This window comes from Phragmites australis, chromosome 8, assembly GCF_958298935.1.
Source record: "Phragmites australis chromosome 8, lpPhrAust1.1, whole genome shotgun sequence".
In the NCBI taxonomy this organism is placed as follows: Eukaryota; Viridiplantae; Streptophyta; class Magnoliopsida; order Poales; family Poaceae; genus Phragmites; species Phragmites australis.
The window spans coordinates 4455495-4478771 of NC_084928.1; the positions used below are offsets into that span (position 1 = coordinate 4455495).

At 44.5% G+C, this 23277-nt stretch overlaps 2 protein-coding genes across 2 annotated transcripts; one reads left to right on the plus strand and one right to left on the minus strand.

Moving 5' to 3' along the window:
• Positions 1-1518: 1518 nt before the first annotated feature.
• Positions 1519-5455, minus strand: LOC133927543 (probable histidine kinase 2). The gene is made up of 6 exons (XM_062374012.1): positions 4997-5455; positions 4815-4931; positions 4144-4525; positions 3104-3681; positions 1900-3003; positions 1519-1812 (listed from the first exon to the last, which is right to left on the minus strand). The coding sequence occupies exons 1-6, from the start codon at positions 5453-5455 to the stop codon at positions 1597-1599; spliced, it is 2856 nt and encodes a 951-aa protein (XP_062229996.1). The 3' UTR covers positions 1519-1596.
• A 9480-nt stretch (positions 5456-14935) lies between these two features.
• On the plus strand, positions 14936-17052 carry LOC133926363 (homeobox-leucine zipper protein HOX16-like). The gene is made up of 2 exons (XM_062372284.1): positions 14936-16027; positions 16130-17052. Exons 1-2 carry the CDS (start codon positions 15941-15943, stop codon positions 16625-16627), a joined length of 585 nt encoding a protein of 194 aa, XP_062228268.1. The 5' UTR covers positions 14936-15940; the 3' UTR covers positions 16628-17052.
• The last annotated feature ends 6225 nt before the right edge of the window (positions 17053-23277 follow it).

Below are 23277 nucleotides of genomic sequence, written 5' to 3' on the forward strand. Positions count from 1 at the left end.
ACACGGCCTTACCCTTTTATTTATAAGCCTAGTGAGGTAGCTTAACCCATAACCTTACTTGTTCCCAAAATACCCTTCTCTTCCAATGGCCTACTACCTACCATTTGGGTATTTTGATCTATTTTTTGCTTCATCTATCGAACGGCTGTGGCGCGTTCATAACTTAGCTTCGTCTCAACGCAAGTTTCATGATGATGCCGCGTGCTCTCCATTCTTCCACGGTTTTGAGACCAAACCGCGAAACTGTCTTGCACGCTCCTAAAAGCGTGACTCAATGCCGCTTGCTCAGACCCCAAGCAAGCATCCCGATGTCGACGTACTCCATCTTGCGATCTTGATCACATGCAAGTCTCTCCCGCTTTCGATCCCTCGGGCTACCTTATCACATGCACTAACAACCCCTTCGCTTGACTTTGAACACGTCGTCTTCATCTAACTTCTCGTGCATTGCTTCACCTCTATGTGCACAGCTTGGATCACCCTTAACTCTGTCTGGCATTCTCGATCTTCCGACATCAAACATTCCGCTTGAACCCGATCATCCCATCATTAGCCTTCAAGTTACATCTATCACCTACACAATATTAGACAAGCAAACATATATCCCAACTCCATCTCCAGTTGGATAAAAATCAGAATTCTCAGTTCAAAACACATCTCAGAGAAAACATGAACGCCAGATGTTCCGGGGTGTACCCCTCCTGAGCGCCGGACCATCCAGTGTGTGCAAACCATCAGACCGGTCAACTTTTGATCCTCTCTACAAGAAACATTCCAGCATTCTCTTCACACAGTCGATGAACCATCCGGTGAGTAGCTTTCACCCCAGAGCCATTTTGCAACCTCTCTGCAGGAAAAGCTCTGGTGATCTCTTCGGCGTTCATACTCAACATTGCCGAATCATCCAGCACATGTAAGTTCACTAGAGCCAACTTTCATCCTCTCTGTAAGAAATACTCCGGCATTCACATTGTCTATCACGGATTATTCGGCGTGTACTTCAACTTTTCTTCTGAGTTGAAATGCTTTGACGTGTATACCGTCTGAACACCAGACCATCCGGTGAGTTTAAAATCCTAGGCGCTGGACCATCCGACGTGTGTAATTTTTCTGGACTCAGAGAAAGACATACTAACTCTTTTTTTCTTTGCAAGTTTGGTTAGTTATGATCATAATTACAGTACATATACATGCATACGCAATCCAACAATCATCAAACTAAATGTATAACTTTATCAATCACTCATTATATATAAATCAATACATATTTCAATTTAGTTTCTCAATAACCTAATGGCCGTCGCACCCAGAAGTGTCTGGAAACTGAAACTCTGTAAATTCAATATGACATTATACTTCTGGAAGTCAATATGACATAAATAGATAAGAAGTAAAATCTGGATACATCTGAGTTTGCTATGATAAAAGTTCAAAAAACATAGAAAAGTTTCCTGTGACACCCTCGTTTAGCTGCTAAAGATACATGCTGTTGTTGGACCAACTGCAAGCAATAACCAGATAGATGCTGCGATCATCATCCTACTCAATGAAACCGCTCACTCTTGAGTTCTTCATGCGATGAGGAAATGTATACCATCAATCCTTACGTTTACAGATACGGAAAACAGCTTCTACTATCCTCCTCCTTTCTATTGGCTTCATCAGATGCAGATCCATCCCCGCAAGAATAGCCTTCTGCAGATCCTCCTCCATGTCATGAGCGGTCAATGCGATGATCGGAGTGTGGATTCCGTAACGGCTTTCTTCCTCGCGAATGAGTTTCGTTGCTTCATAGCCATCCATTATGGGCATCTAAATCAAAGAATAAATACTAGCAATGTCAGACAATCAGCAGATGGAGCTTTGCGTAAAGGGGTATTAACTTTTGGTTTAACATACCTGGCAATCCATGAAGATAGCTTGGTACGGCAAGTGTACTGTATCCTCTTCTGAAACACTGGCTTGCTCGAGAGCTTGTTTGAACAATTTCACAGCCTCAGATCCGTCGTCTGCTACTTTGACAGTTGCTCCTAGTTGGTTCAGCATTTTCCTTTGGATGGTCTGCAGCACTGAAGTGTCTTCAGCTAGCAAGACATGCATCCCAGACAGTGGCTTATCATCTTCAGTTTTCTGTTCCTGAGCCACGCATGCAACTTCAGTTGACGCAGCAGTTTCCTGCGCACAATGAAGACCAATCCCTGGTAAATCTTGCTGATGACTTGTCCCAGCAATCTCAGCACCAACTTGTGAAGAATTTTGCATGTATGAGGTTTGAAGATCTCTCAAGGTCCAAAGTAGAGCATACAAGCGAGACCCGTGCATCGGCTTTCGCAGGACAAGATCACAGCTCAGCCCCATGAACTTCCTCAAATCATCAGAAGAGGTCTTTATATCGGACAAGAAAACAACTTTGCATGGAGTCTGATGTTTGATTCTGAGAAATTTAACAATATCCGGACAAATGCCCTCCGATCCTCCATTGGCCACATCAATGATAACAAGGATACCAGAAGGATGCCCTCCAAAGCTGCTCTTCTTGGGGTCATTACTGTTCCTCAACGCCATTGGCAAGACTTGGTTGACCATGTCCTTCGAGCTGAAGCACCGGTCTGCCGTGTTGTGATCGACGGTAGGCGATGACGCCCTTGCAGGGGACATGCTAATGCGTTGCACCTTCTCCAACGTCGAGGAGATGAACTCGGCTTGCGGGATCAGCCAAACTTTCACCCCAATGTTCTCCATCCAAGTTTGCAAGATCCTCCGGGTTTCATCCCCTTGAACATAAAGAACGCAATGCTCACCCTTAAAGCTGTTGGCCTCTTGAAACACTGAGGCTCTGAAAGTGGAATCATTCAGTGTGTCTGATGGGGCTGACGTTCCTTCTTCGATGTCTTGAGGTTCTTGCCTCTCACCCATCTTCAGAAGCACGTTGAACGCGAAACATGTTCCTCGTTCCCCGGGCTCTTTGTCCTTGATGCAAATCTCTCCTCCCATCAGACGAACCTGTGATCAACATACATCAGCTATAGCAAAATTTTACAAAGAAAATTAGCAAGAATCACATGTTTATACGAGATTTTAACATTGAAATGAGAGAACTTACAAATGATTGCACGATTCCGAGCCCCAAGCCGGTGCCTCCTTGACCATCTTTTACCTGAACATAGTTCTCAAACACAGACTCCCTCTTCTCCCTGGGGATCCCTATGCCGGTGTCAGCCACTTCAAAGTAAAACTCGACTAAATTGGGGTCATTCTGCACAGCATCTAGCGGATCATGCTCATCACGATCTCCCCTTGGTCTGAACAAGCATCCCAAGAAACTGCCGCCGCTGCACCTTGGGCACGCAAACCTTGAAGGAACACTGATTGAGCTTCCCACGATCGGCTGGTTCGCCCAGGCCCGGAGAACGACGTGCCCTTCGTCTGTGAACTTGAGGGCATTGCCGAGCAGGTTGTCCAGAATCTGCTTGAGGCGCTTGCAGTCCCCGGTCACATTTGCGCATTTCAGGACCGAGAAATCGCAGGGATCCCAGACCACCTCGATTCCTTTGCTGACACCCGTCACGTTGGCCATGTCAGCGGATTCCTCCAGGACGTCGGCCATGTTGAACTCGGCCTCCTCCAGCTGCATCTTCCCTGACTCCACCTTGCTCGTGTCTAGAATCGAGTTCAGTATATCTGCAAAAACCACATCAGATCCATGAACATATACATGCTAAACTCACAAAGTTTGCCGATCGATTATGTATGCGAACAAATCTTTACGATACTGGTTTTTTCTAAATATACACATGAAAAAGATATAGCAACATTCATTACTCCAGTCCGTCTACTAATTGCAAGATATTAACAATATTGTCCTTGAAACAAAATATTAACAATATTAGCAGCAGAAATCCTTCCTACTCAAGCTAAGAAAAATGTTCGGAGACGATAAACGTAACCCTTCATTTTTGGTAGTGGATTCGCCCACTAATTTTTAACTGTCACCAAGTAGTATACATCAGTAACACCATATTTGCACCATGATATCTAGCCGAGGATAAAAACAGTTGCTAGTTTCATGCAGATCTGTCTTCTTTCTTTCTTTATTTTTTTCTATTGCAAAGGAAGTAGCAAGCAAATTGATTCCAGACTCACCGAGCAGCTTGTTGGTGCAGATGCCCGTCTGGTTGAGGTTGTCCATGATGGCAGGATGCGCCTGGGCCTCTGGCCGGGACATCTCCACCAGTCCGGAGATGGCGGCGAGAGCCGACCGGATGTCGTGGCTGGCGCTGGCGAAGGCGTTGCTCTTGTTCATGCTCTTGCGCTCCGCCTGCCGCAGCGCCTCCTTCTGCCGGACCAGGTCGGCGTTCAGCGCCGCCTCCCGCGCCGCCCCCCGCCGCAGCGCCCGGACCGCGAGGACGCACGCCGCCGCGGCGACCGCCACCAGGGCGCACACGAAGAAGAGCACGGTGATGCACGCCGCTCGGATCATGTCGGGGTCGTCGTCGAGCCGGGTGCGGAGCACCAGCCGGAACGCCTGACGAACAGCGTCAGAAAAGCATGCATGCATGTCAGATTAGGAATCAAGCGTACGTGGACGTAACGCCGTTGGTCCAAAACTTTGGGACATGTATGTGTGGAAGCTGTATTTTTGTGAAAGGAAAAAATGAAGATGGCATGCATGCGTATCCTATTCTGCATTAAGGGAAATAAAATACTCGATCGATGCAATTGATATCTGATGATTTGTTGGAAGGATCTGTACCTTATTGAGCGTCCCAAATTACCAAAAAAGCACGCACACGTGTAGAGATGTTCACACGTACCAGTTGAACCCCGGAGACGTCAAAGTTCGTGCACGCGACCTTGTACTTGTTGACGTCGCCCGCCGCGACAACCTGGCCGAGCTTGGGCGCGTCAATGGCAGAGGCGATGCACTCCACCTTGGAGAACAAGCCCATCTCCTCTGCTCTAGTCGCTGCGTCGTCGCCGCTTTGGTTCCGGTCACCGAGCAGAGCAGAGCAGTTGCTGGCGCGCCGCCCTTGTCGCCGACCGCGTAGTACACGTCCATGCTGTCCGGTAAGCCGACGCGAGAGGCGGGGGGGGGGGGGGGGGGGACGACGTCGTCGACGGCGACAGCGGCCGAGACCACGCTGGCGTCGCCGACCGGTGCCGAGAAGAAGAGCATCCTGACCTCGGGGCGCGCCCACCCGGTGTCGAGCGACTCGCGCGAGCCGTTCTTGCTAGCGAGGAGGACCAGCGTCGTGTTGGGCAGGTGAGGCCAAGCCGGCGCCGCCGTTGCGGCCCTCCCGACCAAACGGCCGGTCGCCGGGTCCGCCGACTGGGTGAACCACCCCTGGTGCGAGTCCATGAACAGTACCCTTGCCTCGCCGTCCTCGGCGCGGTAGTAGCAGAACGCGGAGCCGTCGAGGCCAGCGTACGACACCTGCGACAGCAGCGGCTGCATGGCTGAAGGGATCAGTGTCCGACGGTAAATTAGGATACTTAAAATAAATAAGTTTTAAAAATTTTATAAGATAAAATTATTAATTTTAATCTAAATGTTATCTAAATTTATCTAGTTTGTTTATTTTACCGTTTAAAAGAGATTTTAACTTATCTATAATTTACCATAAACAAGTTAGAGAGAGTAAACTCGGTACAATAAATTTTTATCTCGTGGTATCGATGGTATAAATACTATCTCTAATCTACGTTGAAGCTCCACAAAAAATATGCTCCCAGACGATATCCAGTCACAATCCTTAGCTACCAAGGTTTCAAATGGATAGAGCCACCAAACCATCAAGGCAGGTCTCATCACAAGCCTATCTTCTAATCACTTGTCGTCGTATTTACTTCGGAGCATGAGCCACCAAGGTAGGGTCTTCGCGTCCCCATATAAAAGTCTTGCCATCGCTCCACACTAAATCAGATGGTCAAGAAGTTTGAGCCACCAAGACCAAGGTGCCGATGAGTCAACAAGACTCTAAGGTGCTAATGTACCATTTGGTACACTCTAGGATCACGACTTGATCCACTCTCTAGACAGCAGAACCTAACAATAACTCTCTCTAGACTTATTAGCACTAATCACTCTTTAATTCTATGCTTAATTATCTTGGATGATCACTTTAAGTAATTGATAGCTTAGATGTCTTCTTAAGTGTATATGAGCTTCTCTAAACTCCAGCACTTTCAAATGATCGAGTGAGAGGTATTTATAATCTCAATCTTGTGAACTAGCTGTTGCTCCAACGGCTTAAATTTTCTGTAAACGTTGGATGATTCGATGTAAATAGATTATACTCACCGGACCATCCGGATGTACATCATCCACGAACTAGGTATTGAAAACCCACTCAGATTCATTGTGAATGGCAGAAGGTCTGGCTGATGTCCTCATATGAACGCCAAAACATTCGGCTTCTATACGATGTCAACTGAGCAATGTACAACCTCTTTGCAAAACAAATGGTCCGGCGTGTTCATTTTGTGAACACTAAGCTGCAAATTTTTTGTGAACGCTAGAGTATTTTCTTTGTGAACGTCAGAGTATTTTTGTGAACGCCGGAATATTCGGCGTGTATATTTTTTAGCCGAGTAGCGATTCGTATTTTGGGCATAAATTTTCACTTCGAACTCCGATTTCGATAATCTTAAACTCTATAAAAAGCTTATGAAGTGCTCTACATGATTGTAGAGAAATACATCCCATTTGAAATTCTCTACATGAATAGTAACATTAACTCACGTGGCTGTCGTTACTTAATTTCCATAACCTAAAATATGACATATATGTGTGTGTGAATTCTTTAATTTCCCAAAATGTTATTCTCCTTAAAAAAAAGTTCCAAAGCACGTGTTTGAAAAATACCGATTACCCCTGCTTTGAATTGTCAAGCAATATCTAGGTTGATTAATTTGTTGATTTGCATCGTGTCGGAAATTGTAAAACAATTAACAGTACGTGGGAGAACGAAGTTGATATGTTGCTTGTGGGCTGCATGGCGCTGGAGATGGCGAAGGCGGAGTGGTTTGCCTCCAGGAGAGGCTGCATGTTGCCAGCGATGTGCCTGAACGCCACCCCATGGCGTTGATGACTACCACAACTTTTCCGGTGACCACCTGCATGCGGATGTGAACGCGGTGAGGAAGATGGTTGTGTGATAGCAGATACCACACATGTTAAGTGTTCTATGAATTTTCGCCCATGTTTTCATTTTTCATTTTATGGTTTTCCTTTTTTTGTTTTTGACAGGAAAGGACAGATCCGATGTTCCCTGAATTACCTTCTTTTTTGCTGTCCTATGAATACCAATCTGTTTGCAAGAACACACACTCCATTCAGAACTTGCCAAAAAAATCACTGAATTCATGTCCTGCCCGAAGAAATTATGTTCTTGTTTCAAGTTAGTCATGGCACCAAAACAAATATAAAAGGGAGTTATATGCATAACAACTACCAACAAAAGTAGTCATGGAACATCACTAGTTGGTGAATCAAGCCTTACCAGGGGGAGACGATACAGAAGTAGTGAAGAAGGCATCTACTTCTTTCTCTAATCCCCTCTACCTTCCCCATGGTCAACAATCTCAAGAACAAGAGCAAGCAAGGATATGGGAAGTTAGCTTAGAATTTGACAAGTGAGTGGGTGCTTTTTTTTCGGCTTCTTTTATAGACGCATGGCTGGGAAATCAGGAAAGAAAGCCATCTGTTGTTTTCGCTCAATGCTGCCTCTGGTTTTGGAGAAACCCTAGCGGTTTTGTTCCGTTGCAATAAAAGGATACACACTATGATCTACAATTAAATAATGGACAATTTTTCATAAGTCAACCATCTTTTTTACCATCACTACGTGAAAAACAGACAAATAAGACACTACATATGACCCGTCACTTATTTTAAAAGTGACGGGTCGTAGTTGTGACCCGTCACTAATACCAGTCATTGGTGACCGGTGAAAACTTGACCCGTCATCAATAACGACTCGCCACTCACAGGTCATCGTAGGCCAGTCATTGGTGACGGGTCCAATGACTAACTCATCAGTGATGGGTCTCATATGCCTGTTATAAGTAACGGGTCAAGTTATGACCCGTCACTAATGACGTTATTCAGAAATACAGAAAATAATCCAAACATTGCAAAAAAAAATTATTTTATTTTATTTTCTCTTATTTTTTTCTCACTTCAGAAGTACTAGAATATGAACCATTGTATATTTATGCTCAAGTTTGATTTAAGGGGTAACGGCTATGGACACAAACGCTCGTTCCGAAAATGGTGTAGAAACTTTCGGAGGCGAGAACTTAATCTTCCAAGCCGTTTTAGGCCTCAAAAAATTCGTCGAACTCGACAAAGTTGAGGAGAAACGGATGTAACTTTTTATGTAGATGTTTGTAGAGTCCAAAAACATCGAAATCGGAGTTCGTATGCAAAAGTTATGGCCATTTAACCGAAGGCACTCCGAGTCAACTATTTTTTATGTCTATTGTAAAATTAACATTGATAAGTGATGGGTCACAGTTGTGACCCATCACTTATGACCCTCAGCAAAATAGTTAAAAGGATATTTTATCCGAGTCCCTTCAGGACGTACACGAGGTTGAGGTTGTTAGGCAGCTACGGACGCGAAGGGCCGTCGTGAGTTCGATTCTCACGGAACACATATTCTAAAAACAGCCTGAAAAATAGGTAGAGACACGTGGTGAGTAGTGATAGGCATGAGTTGGATTGGCTTGGGTGAAATATATTGTTTTTGACTTTCTTTCGCGTCTAAAAAGCGCGAAAACCGTATATCAGTCATAAGTGACAGGTCACAAACAAGTCATAAATATCACCGATGACCTTAATAAGTGACGGATCAAGTTTTGACCTACCACCAATGATCTTATTGATGACGGGTCTTTACCCGTCACTTATTACATGTCATCAGTGACGTGTTCGGGTGACGAGTATGGGACCCGTCACCCGTGACGGTTATGACTCGTCACTCTTGTCCATTTTTCACGTAGTGCGTTGAGATATTTCGCACGCATGGTGTGTCCTCGGGTCCGCACGTGTCATGGCCTTGCATGGTGTGTGCGCACCCGGCACCAGCCGCACAGTGTGCGAACCATGCATGCATATTGTTGTGATCAAGGATTTCAATTTTATTTTATAATTTTTTTCACCGATGAAAGGAACAAAATTCGTAAAATTTTATTAAAATTTCGGTCATTTTTCATCCTATGCTTTATAAGTCTCATATATCAGTGAAAGAAAATTCTAAAATTAGATATTTTGTTCCCTTCTAAAGTTACTAAAGTTTGCAAAATTTCACCAAAATTTTGGTGAAATTTTAATCCCTGGTTGTGACAGTGTAAAACTAGCCTCCATTCCAAATCTAAACGTGATACATAGCATTAATTTGATTTAGTTTAGTGCATTTTAAATGGCATCTACAAACCAGAAACCACTATGACCCTTAGTATAAACCCACATAAAAAATGAATTTATAAATAATTTCATGTGTTCAAACAAGAAATGGGATGGCGATAAAATTATGTGTAACTAGAAATATGGGGCAACCATACTATCATGCAAGAGTTGAGCATATTCACCCTAAAAATGGAGGTGGAAATAACCCCTAAGTTGCTAAAAAAAATGTATGTGCCTTTGCAAGTTTTGTGCGCCCAATACAAGAAATTCTCTTATCTATGATGAAAGTGCTCGTGACAAAACATGAAAATGTCACAAAATATGTATTATTTGATGATGATTTAATGAATTTCGTCATTAGAAAGGGGTGGATGGTATCATCATGTAAGTCTGTGACAAAGAAAATTATTTGTCACATAATAGTGAACAGTTAATGACGACATGCTACATTCATCATAGAACATGATATGATTTGTGACGTTATAGAACACTATCATCATAAAATTTTGTGTGACAACCCTACTACAAATCCATGACGAATGTGGTTTGGTCAAAAAATGGTTATTTGATATTTTTCAGAGTTCATTTGATTTTCTTTGATTTACCAAAATAGATATTATTTTAATTTCTGAAATAAAGACAGACCAAGGCCTGTTATTGTAGGTTGAAAGACAATCATCCATCAGATAATTGGTGATCAAGACACTTAAATTGAACTCGAATATAAAACTTCACAAAAACAAACTTTGCATAACCTTGTTCTTGTGCTTAATTGGTTTCTTATGTAGTTTTATTGGATTTTTGTTTGGGAATTTAAACTTGGACTTGATTTCATAGTTTAATCTAAAAATAATTTTACAAAAGGCAATTTCCCTACATTTTCTTTTTGCCTAGCTGCTTGTGCAGGAAAAGTTTGTTATATATATTTTTACAGCATGATCATTCTAATGTATTTAGACCCACATATATCAATTAAATAGGCAAATCATCTAGATATCACAAACATGCTAGAAATACAATTCTTTTGCAATCAAATTAGACCAAAGTAAAAATACCTTTTTTGAGCGGAAGGGGAGGGATTTCATTTATGTGCCAGCACAGTACATCCCTATTTTACAGCCGGAGACTTGATCCTCCATGACCACCTACATTGCAGCCCGTAACTACAACCTACCAAAGGGATGTCAACGAGACCCAAACCCTCCGCAAACAAGGCCAGCAGCACCAGCTACAACAAGGGATGTCAACGAGACCCAAACCCTCCGCAAACAAGGCCAGCAGCACTAGCTACGACACCAGTGCCCCAGCAAAAACTACACCTAACATACCCATCACATAACCATATACAAACTTCACACAGCTCCCGCTGGAGATGAGACCACATATGCCAACATCTTATTCGAATGTAGGGCCACACCAATATCTATATCATCACTAAGTCATGGTAGTTCTTCACATCAACTTGCTACACATGTGGACCCCAGTAAAATCCCAATCGGATAAACAATTTTGATCAAATTTTTTATTTGGCGCCGTGCCATCCAAATTTCTCCTGCCTCCTGCGTTGGTGTGGCTCGATCCAAAAACCAAAAGCGCACAAGCACAACCCATCCCCAAAACCCTATCCAGTTTCCCTGCCTCTAAGCTCCCACCTCCCAGCCACCACCCATGTGGTCGTGTCACTGGCTCACCACCTCCTCCACAGCGCCCTACTCTGCCTCCAGCCTCCGGTTGCTTTGTTGCATTGGTTTGGGTCTCTGTCCGCCGAACTGAATCGCTTGCCGGTGGGAAAAGGTGTGGCCTCCCAAGTTCCTACCCGTCTGTGCATTCCCACTTCACCCTCTTCTTCTTCCACTCCCTTTTCCTGTTCTCCCAACTTTTTTGTTTGAAGATGATTTGGGTCTCTACAAATTTACTTGCACTAGAGCACCCATGTGTGCAATACATATAAATCCAATTCAGCCCAAAGAAGGAATCTTTGTTTGGTGTTGCAGTGCCATCGTATCAAAATTGGCTCCATTGGGGGATTTCTATATAGTACCTTTCAGTTTCTTGATTAGAATTTTGATTCCATGTATATGAACGCACATGTTTATGCTCCAATGCTGTGTGCAGTGGGTGCTAGGATTCCTATTGCCCAGGTGTAGGAGCAGGAGCTGATTGCATACAAGGAGATGGAGCTACAATTGGATCGATTCCTACTCATGTGTGCACAAGAAAAGGTCTGCTACTCTGCTTCATCCATTATTTATGATAACCCCCATCTTCAACTCTGGAACTGGAGAGAACGAAGCTGTGTTTTAAGCGTAACCTCTTAAAGTGCAATGCAAATAATCATTTGCTGCACGAATATACCAATGCAAGATTATACTGTAGGATGTCATCCGACTAATCCATCCATCATGATTATATTGCAGTTTCTTACTCTGTACCTTATTGTTATTGTAGAACTTATCATAAAAATTGATTCTTATTTTTTCATGTAGATAGAAGAGACCAATGTGAAAAGTTTTTACCAACCTTCAGAGTTCTGAACAAACACTTTGTCGCTATCATGTTTGATGTAGTTTAGTTTATCAGTTAATGTTCTATTCTATTTTAAACACAAATAATTTTAGAGATTAAGCTTGTGTTGTGTTATAAGTTATTAAAACTAGATAGGTGGGCATATGATGCGTAAAATTATTTTACATTTCAATTATACAATGTCATACTAATCAGCTTACCTAATATGGGGGTGTGTTGTGTATTTTTTTTCATATCTGTATTTGTAGCCAATGTTGACTGTTATTATGAAATGTTTCATAAAATATACATCTTTCATATCTAAAAATACAGAAGACGGATGCCTATTAGTTGGTCTAGAAATAGATATCCAAACTATCTTATAAATCCAAAATCAAACATTTTTCTTAGGAGTGAATGTTAAAGATAGTGTGATATGTACATCCTTCTCTGCAGGAAGAAATTGAGAGCTTAAAGAAGCAAGTTGAAGCAGCAAAGGAGTCAAACAAGAAAACTGAAGAACATATGTCCATTCTGCTTGAGAAGCAAAAGAGAACCGATGACCTTCTACGCCTCATGAGCCAATCACCAAGCATCAGTTTAGGTTCAACTTCTTCAAACATACGAATAGCACTTATCTAAATGGGTACCTTTTGAAGTTTGTGATGACTAAGTGGTTTTGTAACGTTGGGTGTCCTATCTTTTGAACTATGTTTCTAGTTTTTTTTTTTGTTCTGGAGACAATTAATGTTGTGGGACACTGGAACCTTATGTGATGAACTTATATTATGAGATGCTTGTGATGTTTTGGGTGTTCCATGATGCTTTTCTACCTATATGATGCAAATCGCTGTGATGTGTGATGTTATGATTCAATGACAAATTTCATGACAAACAATCAATTCCCGTAAGCCTAGTAGTGATGCTATGTAGTTTATCTATGATGAAACTTATGGTCACAAAAATATCACATCTTTAGTGACCATAAATTTTTATCATAAAATGCCATGCCTAGAAAAGCTTTTTATGACGAAATAAATCCTTTTCATGATGAAAAGAGGATGCACGCGCGCCTGCGTGTATAGTAAGTACGCATACGCATGCACGTATAGATAGTCCACATGCGCATGTGCGTGTACATGCGCATACATACACGTGCATTTCTCCAAAGGAGAAATCAAGCTTACAAGTTGTTACATTTAAATAAGCTCTATCTCAGTTTTAAAACACCTCTCGTGGTAACACATTCGCATGCATACGCACCCACATAAAAACATGTTTATGACGCATCACATTTCGTCATAAAAAGGTAGCTCGCGCCATTCTTTCAGTGACAAAAATGAAGGAATCAAAGACAAATTTTGTTGGCATTTTACAACGCAAATAATCATCACAGAATATGTCATATTGTGTGACAATACAGTAATCGTCATGAAATGTACATCATTTAGTGATGATTTCTTGCACATCGTCACCAAGTATATTCTATGACGCAGATTCTATAACAAACTTCATGATGCAAGATATTTATCACTATTATAGTTTTATAACAAAATTTTAATATACCGTGATGAATACTAATCACCATAGAAACTCAAATTTCTTGTAGTGGCTCTATTGAAAGAGTAACTGTCTGAGGATGAATTCCTCAAGCGGGGATCCGGAGGGACCCCCTTTGAGATTCGGCCGGGGGGGTGGTTATGAATCTACCTCATACTTGAATTAAATGCTAGTATATGGGAGATGCAGGCGGTACGGATGATTGGATGCTAGCGAGAGTAAATGCTCGAGAGATTTTTAGACAGGTTCGGGCCGCACGGAGCGTAATACCCTACTCCTGTGTGTATACTATAAATGCTCTGGGAATACCTCTCTGTCGATCTCTTGCGTTACAAGGATTTTTGTCCAAGTCTAGAGCTTCGGTCTTACTTTGAGCTTTGTGTGTCCTGACTTCGTTAGCTTGTCTGTCGTCCGGGGCCCGAACTTCACTTGTTCTTCTCCAAGGTGCCCACCCCCTTCTTATACTGTCGGGAGGCTTGGCATACCCATAAAGGAGGGCACGAGTCCCTATGAGCTATAAATGGAAAGCAACCATCATAGGCTGCAGCTTGATGTTACGGGGGGTTGAAAATGCGTCCCCGACCGGTCCTGTCATCATCATACCACTTTTTAGCCGGTGCAACAAGGGGGGCCCACCGGGCAGCCACCAAGCAACCCCGCGTGCCTGCCCTGTCAAAGCAAGCCTGACACAGCAGGGCGGCAGGCGATATGCCTCGAGCCCAGCGATGATATCCCCAAGCCACACCGGATGACGCGCGATGGGACCCGTCGCATTAAATATCCCCATGCCTCCCTGCCAGGCGGTGGCAGGGACTGACAGCAAGCATGGGGGAGTGGTTGAAAGTGATAGGCCACACTCCGTCTTAAATGCAGCATCGGGCCTCTCACCAATTGACACCTCACCACTGAGCCCTTGTGGGATTCACCGACAAGAGGCCTCTCAAGTCCTCGGAGAACTCTAGGTGCTCGGGGACTACTGTTCATAGCCCCGAGCGTCCTCTCCTAGAACTATGTCTTCTCGGGTCCTCGGGGAACTCGGGTACTCGGGGACTACTGTCCATAGCCCCGAGCGCCCTCTCCCGGAACTATGTTTTCTCGGGTCCTTGGGAAACTCGGGTACTCAGGGACTATTGTTCATAGCCTCGAGCGCCCTCTCCCGGAACTACCTTCTCGGGGAACTCGGATGCTCGAGGACCACTGTTCCTAGCCCCGAGCGCCCTCTTCCGGAACTGGGTCTTCTCGGACCTCGGGGAGATAGTCCCTGAGGGAAGGCGTCACGTGGCATTCTGTTGTCCTGGTCTCGGGACTCGGAGACCCCTGGTTCTCATGTCACTGACAGTAACATTTTATGATTTTGGTGAATTTATCATTTCAAATCATTATTTTTTCCATCTCATTATGTGCATAGGCCACATAAACATACGCAACATTATATATATATATATAGGACACCTATTCTATACTCCTAGGAGTATGTACTCCCACATGCAATATACCACCTAAACAAACACTTTATACTCTTTTATCATTTTTAGTATACTCTAATACTAATTCTAAGATACTCCAATATGAGTTGTATGAAAAAAAAATTCAATGTTAGCCTTTCATTTTTGCTATATACTCTTTTTTATACATAAAAGAAGTATATACGCAAATTATGATAAAAATCATGGAATTTCATAAAAAATTTTGTGGGATTTGTATTGTAGTATCTTATAATTACTAATGAAGTATATTTAAAGTGATAAAGAAGTATAACACACGTGTAAAAGTGGTATATGAGAGGTGGGAGTACATACACCCAGGAGTACATACTAGTTTTCCTATATATATATATATATATTGTCTATTCTTCTCCCTGCGCTAAAAATAGCTATTTAACACCCCGGCCGCACCGCCCCACCACACCAACCAGCCCAAACCACCCCACCAACCAGGCACCCAGCCCGCAACAGTAATTTTACGGTTGCGGACAATAATTTTACGGTTGAACAATGTGTTTTTACGGTTACGAACACTGTGTTTTACGGTTGCGAACAACAATTCTACGGTTGCGGACAACATTTTTTTACGATCACGGGTTGATCGGGGCACGGGAAGGACTGGTCGCTAAATAACTATTCTTAGTTATTGTAACCGTTATTCTTTGTTATTGCAATCGTTATTCTTTGTTATTGCAACCGTAATGCATTACTTATTGTAACCGTTATTCTTTGTTAGCATGCAACCGTTATTCTTTGTTATTGCAACCATAATGCATTAGTTATTGTAACCGTATATAGATTCATTTTTTTACCGATTAATGTTGTCATAAACCGCAACCGTAAAAAACACAGAGACGCTTCCCGCACCGTAAAATCTCGACCTCTGTGAATTTAAAAACGAAACCACCCCCTCTTTCCTCGTATTTCATTCCAGTTTCCATTCCACGTCTCTCTCCTACCCAACTCTCTCTCATACCCTATGCTCAGATCTAGATCTAGATCGGCGGCGGCGGTGGGTGACGATGGATGCCGACGGCAGGGACTACTGCCGTGCCTCCGCTCGCAGGTAACCTCCTACTCCTCTCGCTCTTAGCACCGTGCTTTCTTCCATGGTCTCGAACGTCACTGATGGATGAGTCGACGATCTGTGCTGTGGTAATTAATTAAGGTGGTGTCGTTGACCGAGAAGCTGCAAGAGAAGGAGGCGGCAGAGGGCGGCGATGGCGCGGCCGTTAACGCCACAGAGTTGCTGGCGGACGCGAAGGCCTCTCTGGCCGCCGACGCCGATGAACAGCCGGCGGCGGACGCGGCGTTAGAGGCGCAGCAGGTGAAGTCCGAGGACAGGCTGAGCACGGGCAGCAGCGGGAGCGCGGTGGTTGATGCGGACGCGCTGCTCCGCGCCGGTGGCTGTCTCGCTGCCGCCGTCGACAGCAGCGTGGAGTCGTACTTCCTCGGCAGCGACGACCAGTTCCACGACTGCGCGATGAGTCCCTTGGACCACGGCGCAAGGGAATTCCAGTCGGGGGAGGACGACGGCGCTTGCAACGACGAGGGCTGCAGCTACTACGCCGACGACCCCGCCGCCGCTGCCGCCCTCTTCGCCAGCCAGGCCCACCACCACGTGGACGACGACAACGGCCAGATCAGCTGGTGGATGTGGAACTAGGCATCCTGTCCTGCACCGCGCGCCAAATCTTGTGTTGAAAATCATGCCTTTTCTTTCTGCAACGTTGCTGTAATGGTGAATCACTAGCTATGATCATGAAGAAAGTGTATGCATGCATATTAGGGGTAAAATTGGGTAATTAATATCGTTAATCCCAATCAGTCTGGTGTATGAGAAGAGATCAAGAAGTTAGCGGCCTGGGGGAGAAATAACGTGTGATACAGCTGCTAAAACCTAATTTACGGTTGCGAAGACCAAGCATTTTCCTTTTTACGGTTGAAGGAATGCTATTTTTACGGTTTGCAATATGTGAAATTTACTATCGTGGAATGGAGGCAATCGACAATCACTAAACAATATTTTATGGTTGCAACCGTAAAACACATTGTTCGTAACCGTAAAAATATATGTGGCCTTCTATTTGATTACATTGAGGTATGAATGTATGGTAATCTTGAATCAACTGCTTTTATGTTCTAAACCTGATGTGCCCTAGGTGCAATAACAAAGAATAACGGTTACAATAACTAAGAATAGTTATTTAGTGACCAGTCCTTCCCGTGCCCCGATCAACCCGTGATCGTAAAAAAATGTTATCCGCAACTGTAGAATTGTTGTTCGCAACCGTAAAACACATTGTTCGTAACCGTAAAAATATATTGTTCGTAACCGTAAAATTATTTTCCGCAACCGTAAAATTACGGTTGCAGGTTGGGAGCCTGGTTGGTGGGGTGGTTTGGACTAGTTGGTTCGGGGCTAGTTGGTGAGGTGGCCCGGGGTGTTAAATAGCTATTTTTAGCGCTGCGCTAAGAATAGCAGCGCCCTATATATATATATATATATATATATATATATATATATATATATATATATATATATATATATATATATATATATATATATATATATATAGGAAAACTAGTATGTACTCCTGGGTGTATGTACTCCCGCCTCTCATATACCACTTTTACACATGTGTTATACTTCTTTATCACTTTAAATATACTTCATTAGTAATTATAAGATACTACAATACAAATCCCACGAAAATTTTTATGAAATTCCATGATTTTTATCTTAATTTGCGTATATACTTCTTTTATGTGTAAAAAAGAGTATATAGCAAAAATGAAAGGCTAACATTGAATTTTTTTTCATACAACTCATATTGGAGTATCTTAAAATTAGTATTAGAGTATACTAAAAATGATAAAAGAGTATAAAGTGTTTGTTTAGGTGGTATATTATATGTGGGAGTACATACTCCTAGGAGTATAGAATAGGTGTCCTATATATATATATATATATACACACGCGCGCGCGAATTCACGTAAGGGTTAAAGGTGTGGGGTGCACTGTGTGGGATTGTGACAAACACAGCTACCAACTAGTGAACTCTTGGAATCACTCCTCTCTCTTTGTACCACTTGTGCCTTTTGGTACGTAGAGTTGACTTTGTCTTGTGGGTGAAAGACTTTTACGCAGGCTTTTGACTGTAGAGTCTCAAGAAAGCTCAGCTCGAATTGTATCATAACTAGTTACGTGATTGTGCATTGCAATAGGGGTTAAATATTTTCACACTATAGTACATATCATGGTGAGGTTCTACGCGAGCTTTGTCGATGCCGATCATAGTCGAATATCTTGTGTTCATCCATGGAGTCATGGAAGAACAGGTGGAGGTGGTCCTTCAAATCATAGACTAAAAAACAGGGATCAACGAAAGGCAGCTGAAATATTACGCAGAGCATGTTCCACTCTGCTAACTTAGTGGTTCCTTTAGAGCCCTGATGCTAATATTGAACTGCAGTAAATATGTATATTCCATACGTAAGCACATAGTAGTTAAAAACATACCTAACCCCTTGATCTATACACTCTTAGAATAGCTAATCAGAATAGGAGGGGCCTCCTTTTGTGTAGGAATTTGAACACATGTTCCCCTGCTATAGTAAAAAAGGGCACACAAAATGTTTTTCTGCATACAAAGTAGTACATTGGCTCTATTATCACTTGATATCTTAAAAATTGCCAATCTGATGGAGGGTGAAATTATTCAATTGGAGAGGTGAACCGACCAAATCCTAGAGAGAGATGTGCATTCATGTTGGTGCTTCATGGAGGATACATGGAGGGGTTCATGGAGGCAATACTGCTGATGATGTCAGTGATAGAGATATCAAATAATATAATATGTGGAACAGCTTTAGCCAAAAGGACTTAAGTTTTAAAATTGAACCAAAAACAAAAATATTATCCATGTACGCAATCAAAGCATCAGTAAAGCGAATAGAATCTCGTAGGCACATGTTCACTCAAAATACAGTATAATGTGAAACATGTGAAATACCCGTGCGTTGCAACGAGAGCTAAAAAATTTCATCAGATAATATTATTGACTGTGTGAAACACGTGAAATTCATAACGTATGTTGTAACTTTAAGCAAGTATTGAGTTTAGAGGGTTATAGCAAATAGTGACCGTCCGGATGCAGCACGACACATGCATGCATGATTCGCACGATGTTAAGTACATTCATGCATGAAACCGAATAGAGCATGTCCAGAATCACAACCTAACTAAACTCATATGTTCACATGATCTATGTGGAGGCGCACACTATAAAAAGGATATATGCAGAAAAACTAATACAACAAATCGTATCAATGCATCAGTCCACGAACTAATCACAGGAACACTTTTCAGAATCTTAGAATCACCTCAACTTGCAACTACAAAATATAACCCCGAACAGAGCTAGAATTCATTTCAGATCTCCAGTTTGCCTTAATGTAAAAAACAGATCACCTAGGAACCTACAAGAATCAATGAACAATTCAGTTGAAGCATCAGGAAAGAATTCGTCAGTTACCTACTGCTTGTTCTTGTGGCCACAAGTATGCAACGCATCTCTCTTCTCCTCCTTGATCGTTGAAGATGATCGGCTGGAGTCCAGTTAGTCCACTATAGCGTGGGGTCAAGGAGGTCCTCCACCTTCCGACGTGGTTGACACCGGCATAGGAGCATGGGCGGTACTTGAGGGCGATGATGGCACAGTAGTCAGAGCCAGTGGATGCGGACCGCCCTGGTGGCGGCAGGCGGCAAAAGGGTGGCACGTGGCAGCGCCGAAGAAGCCGTTGCGCTGAGCGTTGTGCGGGGGAGGTAGATCGAGAAACTACGGTTGGCGGCGGTGTCAAGGAGACATTCATTCTCCATGACAGTTTTCTTGACTAAGTGGATCCATGACAATTATCTTTGGCACAAACAGGTTATCAGGCTTAGGAGCGACGGTTAATCAGACCGCTACATGCAAACATTTATTCAGAATGGTGACCCAAACTCGAAAATCTCACATCACAACATATAGCGATCCAAATCGCCATGATCAGATGCAAGATTGAAGCATTGACAAGATCTAAACTTGCACATCGCAGGACTAAACTTGAACCATTAATTTAGGGAACACATAGCCATTACTTTGCACATTTCAGGAAGCATCTAGCCACAACGAGCAGAGGAACTTACCGCAAATGAACATGTGCTGGACTCTGTGCCTAGGAGGGAAGACGCGCTGGGCACCATGCGTGGGTGGGTAGCCATGCTAGCCGCCATGCCTGGGTGTAGAGGTGCGCTGGCCACCGTGCCTGGGGGAGACGTGCTGGGAACTTCGCGGGAGGGCCGAGGCCCTGTAGGCAGCTGCACCGGGACGGACCGCCGTGCCAGGGAGGTGACGCTGCAGAACCACGTCGGGGAGCGCCGCCACGCCGAGGAGGTCCATAAAGGAAGCCGAGGCACCGAGCATGCAAGAAGAGTTGTAGAGGTGGGACATCTCCGGGTAGGCTCACTACTACAGAACTGGTAAAAAATAACGGCACATTAGTGTTGGTTGTACAGGAACCGTCACTGAAGATGTATCAGTTCCGATTTTTAGCATCCCGCGTTCAAATAGTGATGGAGCCGCTAAAAACTAGCATTGATAGTCCGTATCAGTGACGGTTCGTGTTACAAACCGACGCTGAGTCACTGATACGGACTATCAGTGCCAGTTCTAGTCACAACAGGCACTGATAGTTCATCCAAACCCGAAATTTTGATCCATTCTAATTTTGGCTCGACCAGACGTCTGGCTCCAACTATCAGTGCCGGTTTTAGTTACAACCGGCACTGATGGTCTATGTAGACCCAAAATTTTGTTCCAATTTGATTTTGGCTCGATGAAGTCCGGCTCATCCAGATATTTTTATCGGCTCGAGTCTGGTAGTCCTCGAACTCTCCCCTCTCTCTCTCTCTCTCTCTCTCTCTCTCTCTCTCTCTCTCTCTCTCTCTCTCTCTCTCTCTCTCTCTCTCTCTCATTCCCCACCGGCCTCTCTCTATCTCTCCTCTCTCTCTCTCTCGTACTTCCTCCCACCGCTGGCCCCTCCCCACCAGCTTCCTCCCCTCCCACCACCGGCCTCCTCCCCTCCCACCGTCGGCCTCTCTCCCTCATCCGATTCGTCCAAGATCCCCCATGGCGCCGGCCTATCCGGAGTTCAGGGACGACTGGAGCACGCGTCTGAGGAGGACAAAAAGGCCGGGTCATCGGCAATTGGCGCTGCATCAGGCTTGGGCTTGGCTTGGTGGCACGGATGTGAAGGTGGATTCGGCTGCTTGGGCTTGGCGGCTCGACGGTGTCGTGGGCATGGGCGTGCTGGGGCTCGAGCTCGGCGCTGCATACCAACACCAGCCGCCGCTCAGCGGCGGCGTGGGCATGGGTTTTGTGTTCGTGCATGTGTGTGATGTAAATGATCTTGTCCATGTCCGTGTGTGTGCTGCAGGAGTTGTTTTCATGCGCGTGTATATGGATGGGAGATGAGTTGATTTGATTGTGTTGTGTTTGAGATGTGTTATTATGTTTGAGATGAGTCGATTTGATTGTGTTCTTGTGTTTGAGATGAGTCGAGCGCGGTGGTGGAGAGCGCCGGCGGTGTGGTCAGAGCCGAGTAAAGAGTGCTGGATGAAAAACTCGCACTGAAGCCATTTTTCAACCGACACTCTTATGCCTTTTTGCAGTAGTGGCTGATGCACCGGCGTCGCCATGCTCCATCACATGCAATGACCATCGAGCCAGGTCGGGCCCCTAGGCTGGGAGCACCAACCGAGCTGGGGTGGGGCTCTAGTATGGGTCACGACAGGACGTGCCACGCCGGGGAAGGCCGCGCCGAGGAGGGAAATGGGTGACTTACCGACCACCGGAGGAAAAACTGCCTCACCAAATGTGAACGCATTATCGAGGTCTTCGCCAAAGGAGTTGAGATCCAAGGGATCCATTCTGGTGGCGATGGCGGCTATGGTTTGGTGACAGAGGAGCAGCGTAGGGAGAGATGCGTAGTGCGGTCTAGTTGCCAGGGGGTGGGGTGGGGGTGGAGGGATGTGGGGGCGTGTGTAGGTCCGTTGAGCAAAGGCTCAGGTTGAGGAGGCGAGGAGTGGATGAGGACGGCGTGGGACGAGAGGGAGCGAGGAAGATGAAAGCAGTTTCACGAGGCCCAGATGGCAATGCAGCGTGGGGAGGGGATGCAAGTAGTTGCGGGGCATGGCGGATCCACAAGTCAGCACGGGGATGGGGAGTGGGAATGAGATTGGTGGAGCGAAAGGCGTGCATCGAGCGGACGAATAGCGGGGCAGAACAAACGCTGACGATATATCCGTTAGGGATTTTTTTAATTAGGATAGATAACATTTCGATCAAAATCCCTGAACCCGGAAATTCACAAAGCTTTAATAAAAAATGATCAATGAGGTACGGTAATGCACACAGAAAGGGAGACAGGCCGAAATATGTGGTACTAAGCTGATCCGATCCCCCGACGTGCTACAGCGGCAGAGAATAGATCGACAGAGGGTCCGTGAGGTGCACCTCAAGCAAGCAGTTCGTGCCGGGTAAGCCGGGACCGTGTGACGACCAACAACGCTCCGCCAGCCCAGGCTCTTCGCGTGCTACGGCGTGCGCCGCGCGGAGGATGGCGCGTGAGACGGCCGCGCAACGCAAAGCCGAGGCGCGGGACAACTGTGTACTTGACGACGTTCTTCCTCTTCTGCGCGGACACCAGGGGTGCGAGATTCTGGGACGTTTTGGTCGACACAGCCTCTCAGCGCACGCCGCGGCATGCATAGCCACCGGGCCCTCACGCGGCAATGTGCCAGTGTCAGGGTAGGGGAGCTCCCTGCCGGGAGACGGGCGCGCGCACGGAGGCGGAGCCCGGAGGTCGCGCCCTTCCTGGGCTCGCAGACAGCCGCTGCCATTACGGATGCGTTTGGTTTTCCTAATCTCTGCATTAGGTGAATACGTATAATTCATAGAGAAGTATATTTAGTGGTTCATATCTATTATTTTAATTTAACTTAGCAAATGTAAATATATGGTTTTATTCTAGCCTGGGAGTGAAGTTTTATTCGAACTTCATTTCGCAGCCTGCCCTATCCACTCATGCAGACGGATCTATTTGTCAATATTATAAAATTATATTTATGCAAATAATAATTACAATATCAACTCTTACATCTATTTATACGGACTCAAATTCAATCAATCAAATATAAATTCAGCCCAATCCATTTAGACAGACACAACTAATCAAATATTCTTCTTTTTAACAAATATGACTTCATTCAGG

Excerpts from the sequence above, each read along its gene's own strand:
- LOC133927543 (XM_062374012.1), bottom strand. The coding sequence starts at position 5,455 with ATGCAGCCGCTGCTGTCGCAGGTGTCGTACGCTGGCCTCGACGGCTCC. Across the intron at positions 4,932-4,996 it reads CAACTGCTCTGCTCTGCTCG|GTGGAGTGCATCGCCTCTGC; the intron begins GTGACCGGAACC and ends TTGTTCTCCAAG. Across the intron at positions 1,813-1,899 it reads CTATCTTCATGGATTGCCAG|ATGCCCATAATGGATGGCTA; the intron begins GTATGTTAAACC and ends TCTTTGATTTAG.
- LOC133926363 (XM_062372284.1), top strand. The coding sequence starts at position 15,941 with ATGCTCAGATCTAGATCTAGATCGGCGGCGGCGGTGGGTGACGATGGA. Across the intron at positions 16,028-16,129 it reads TGCCGTGCCTCCGCTCGCAG|GTGGTGTCGTTGACCGAGAA; the intron begins GTAACCTCCTAC and ends TAATTAATTAAG.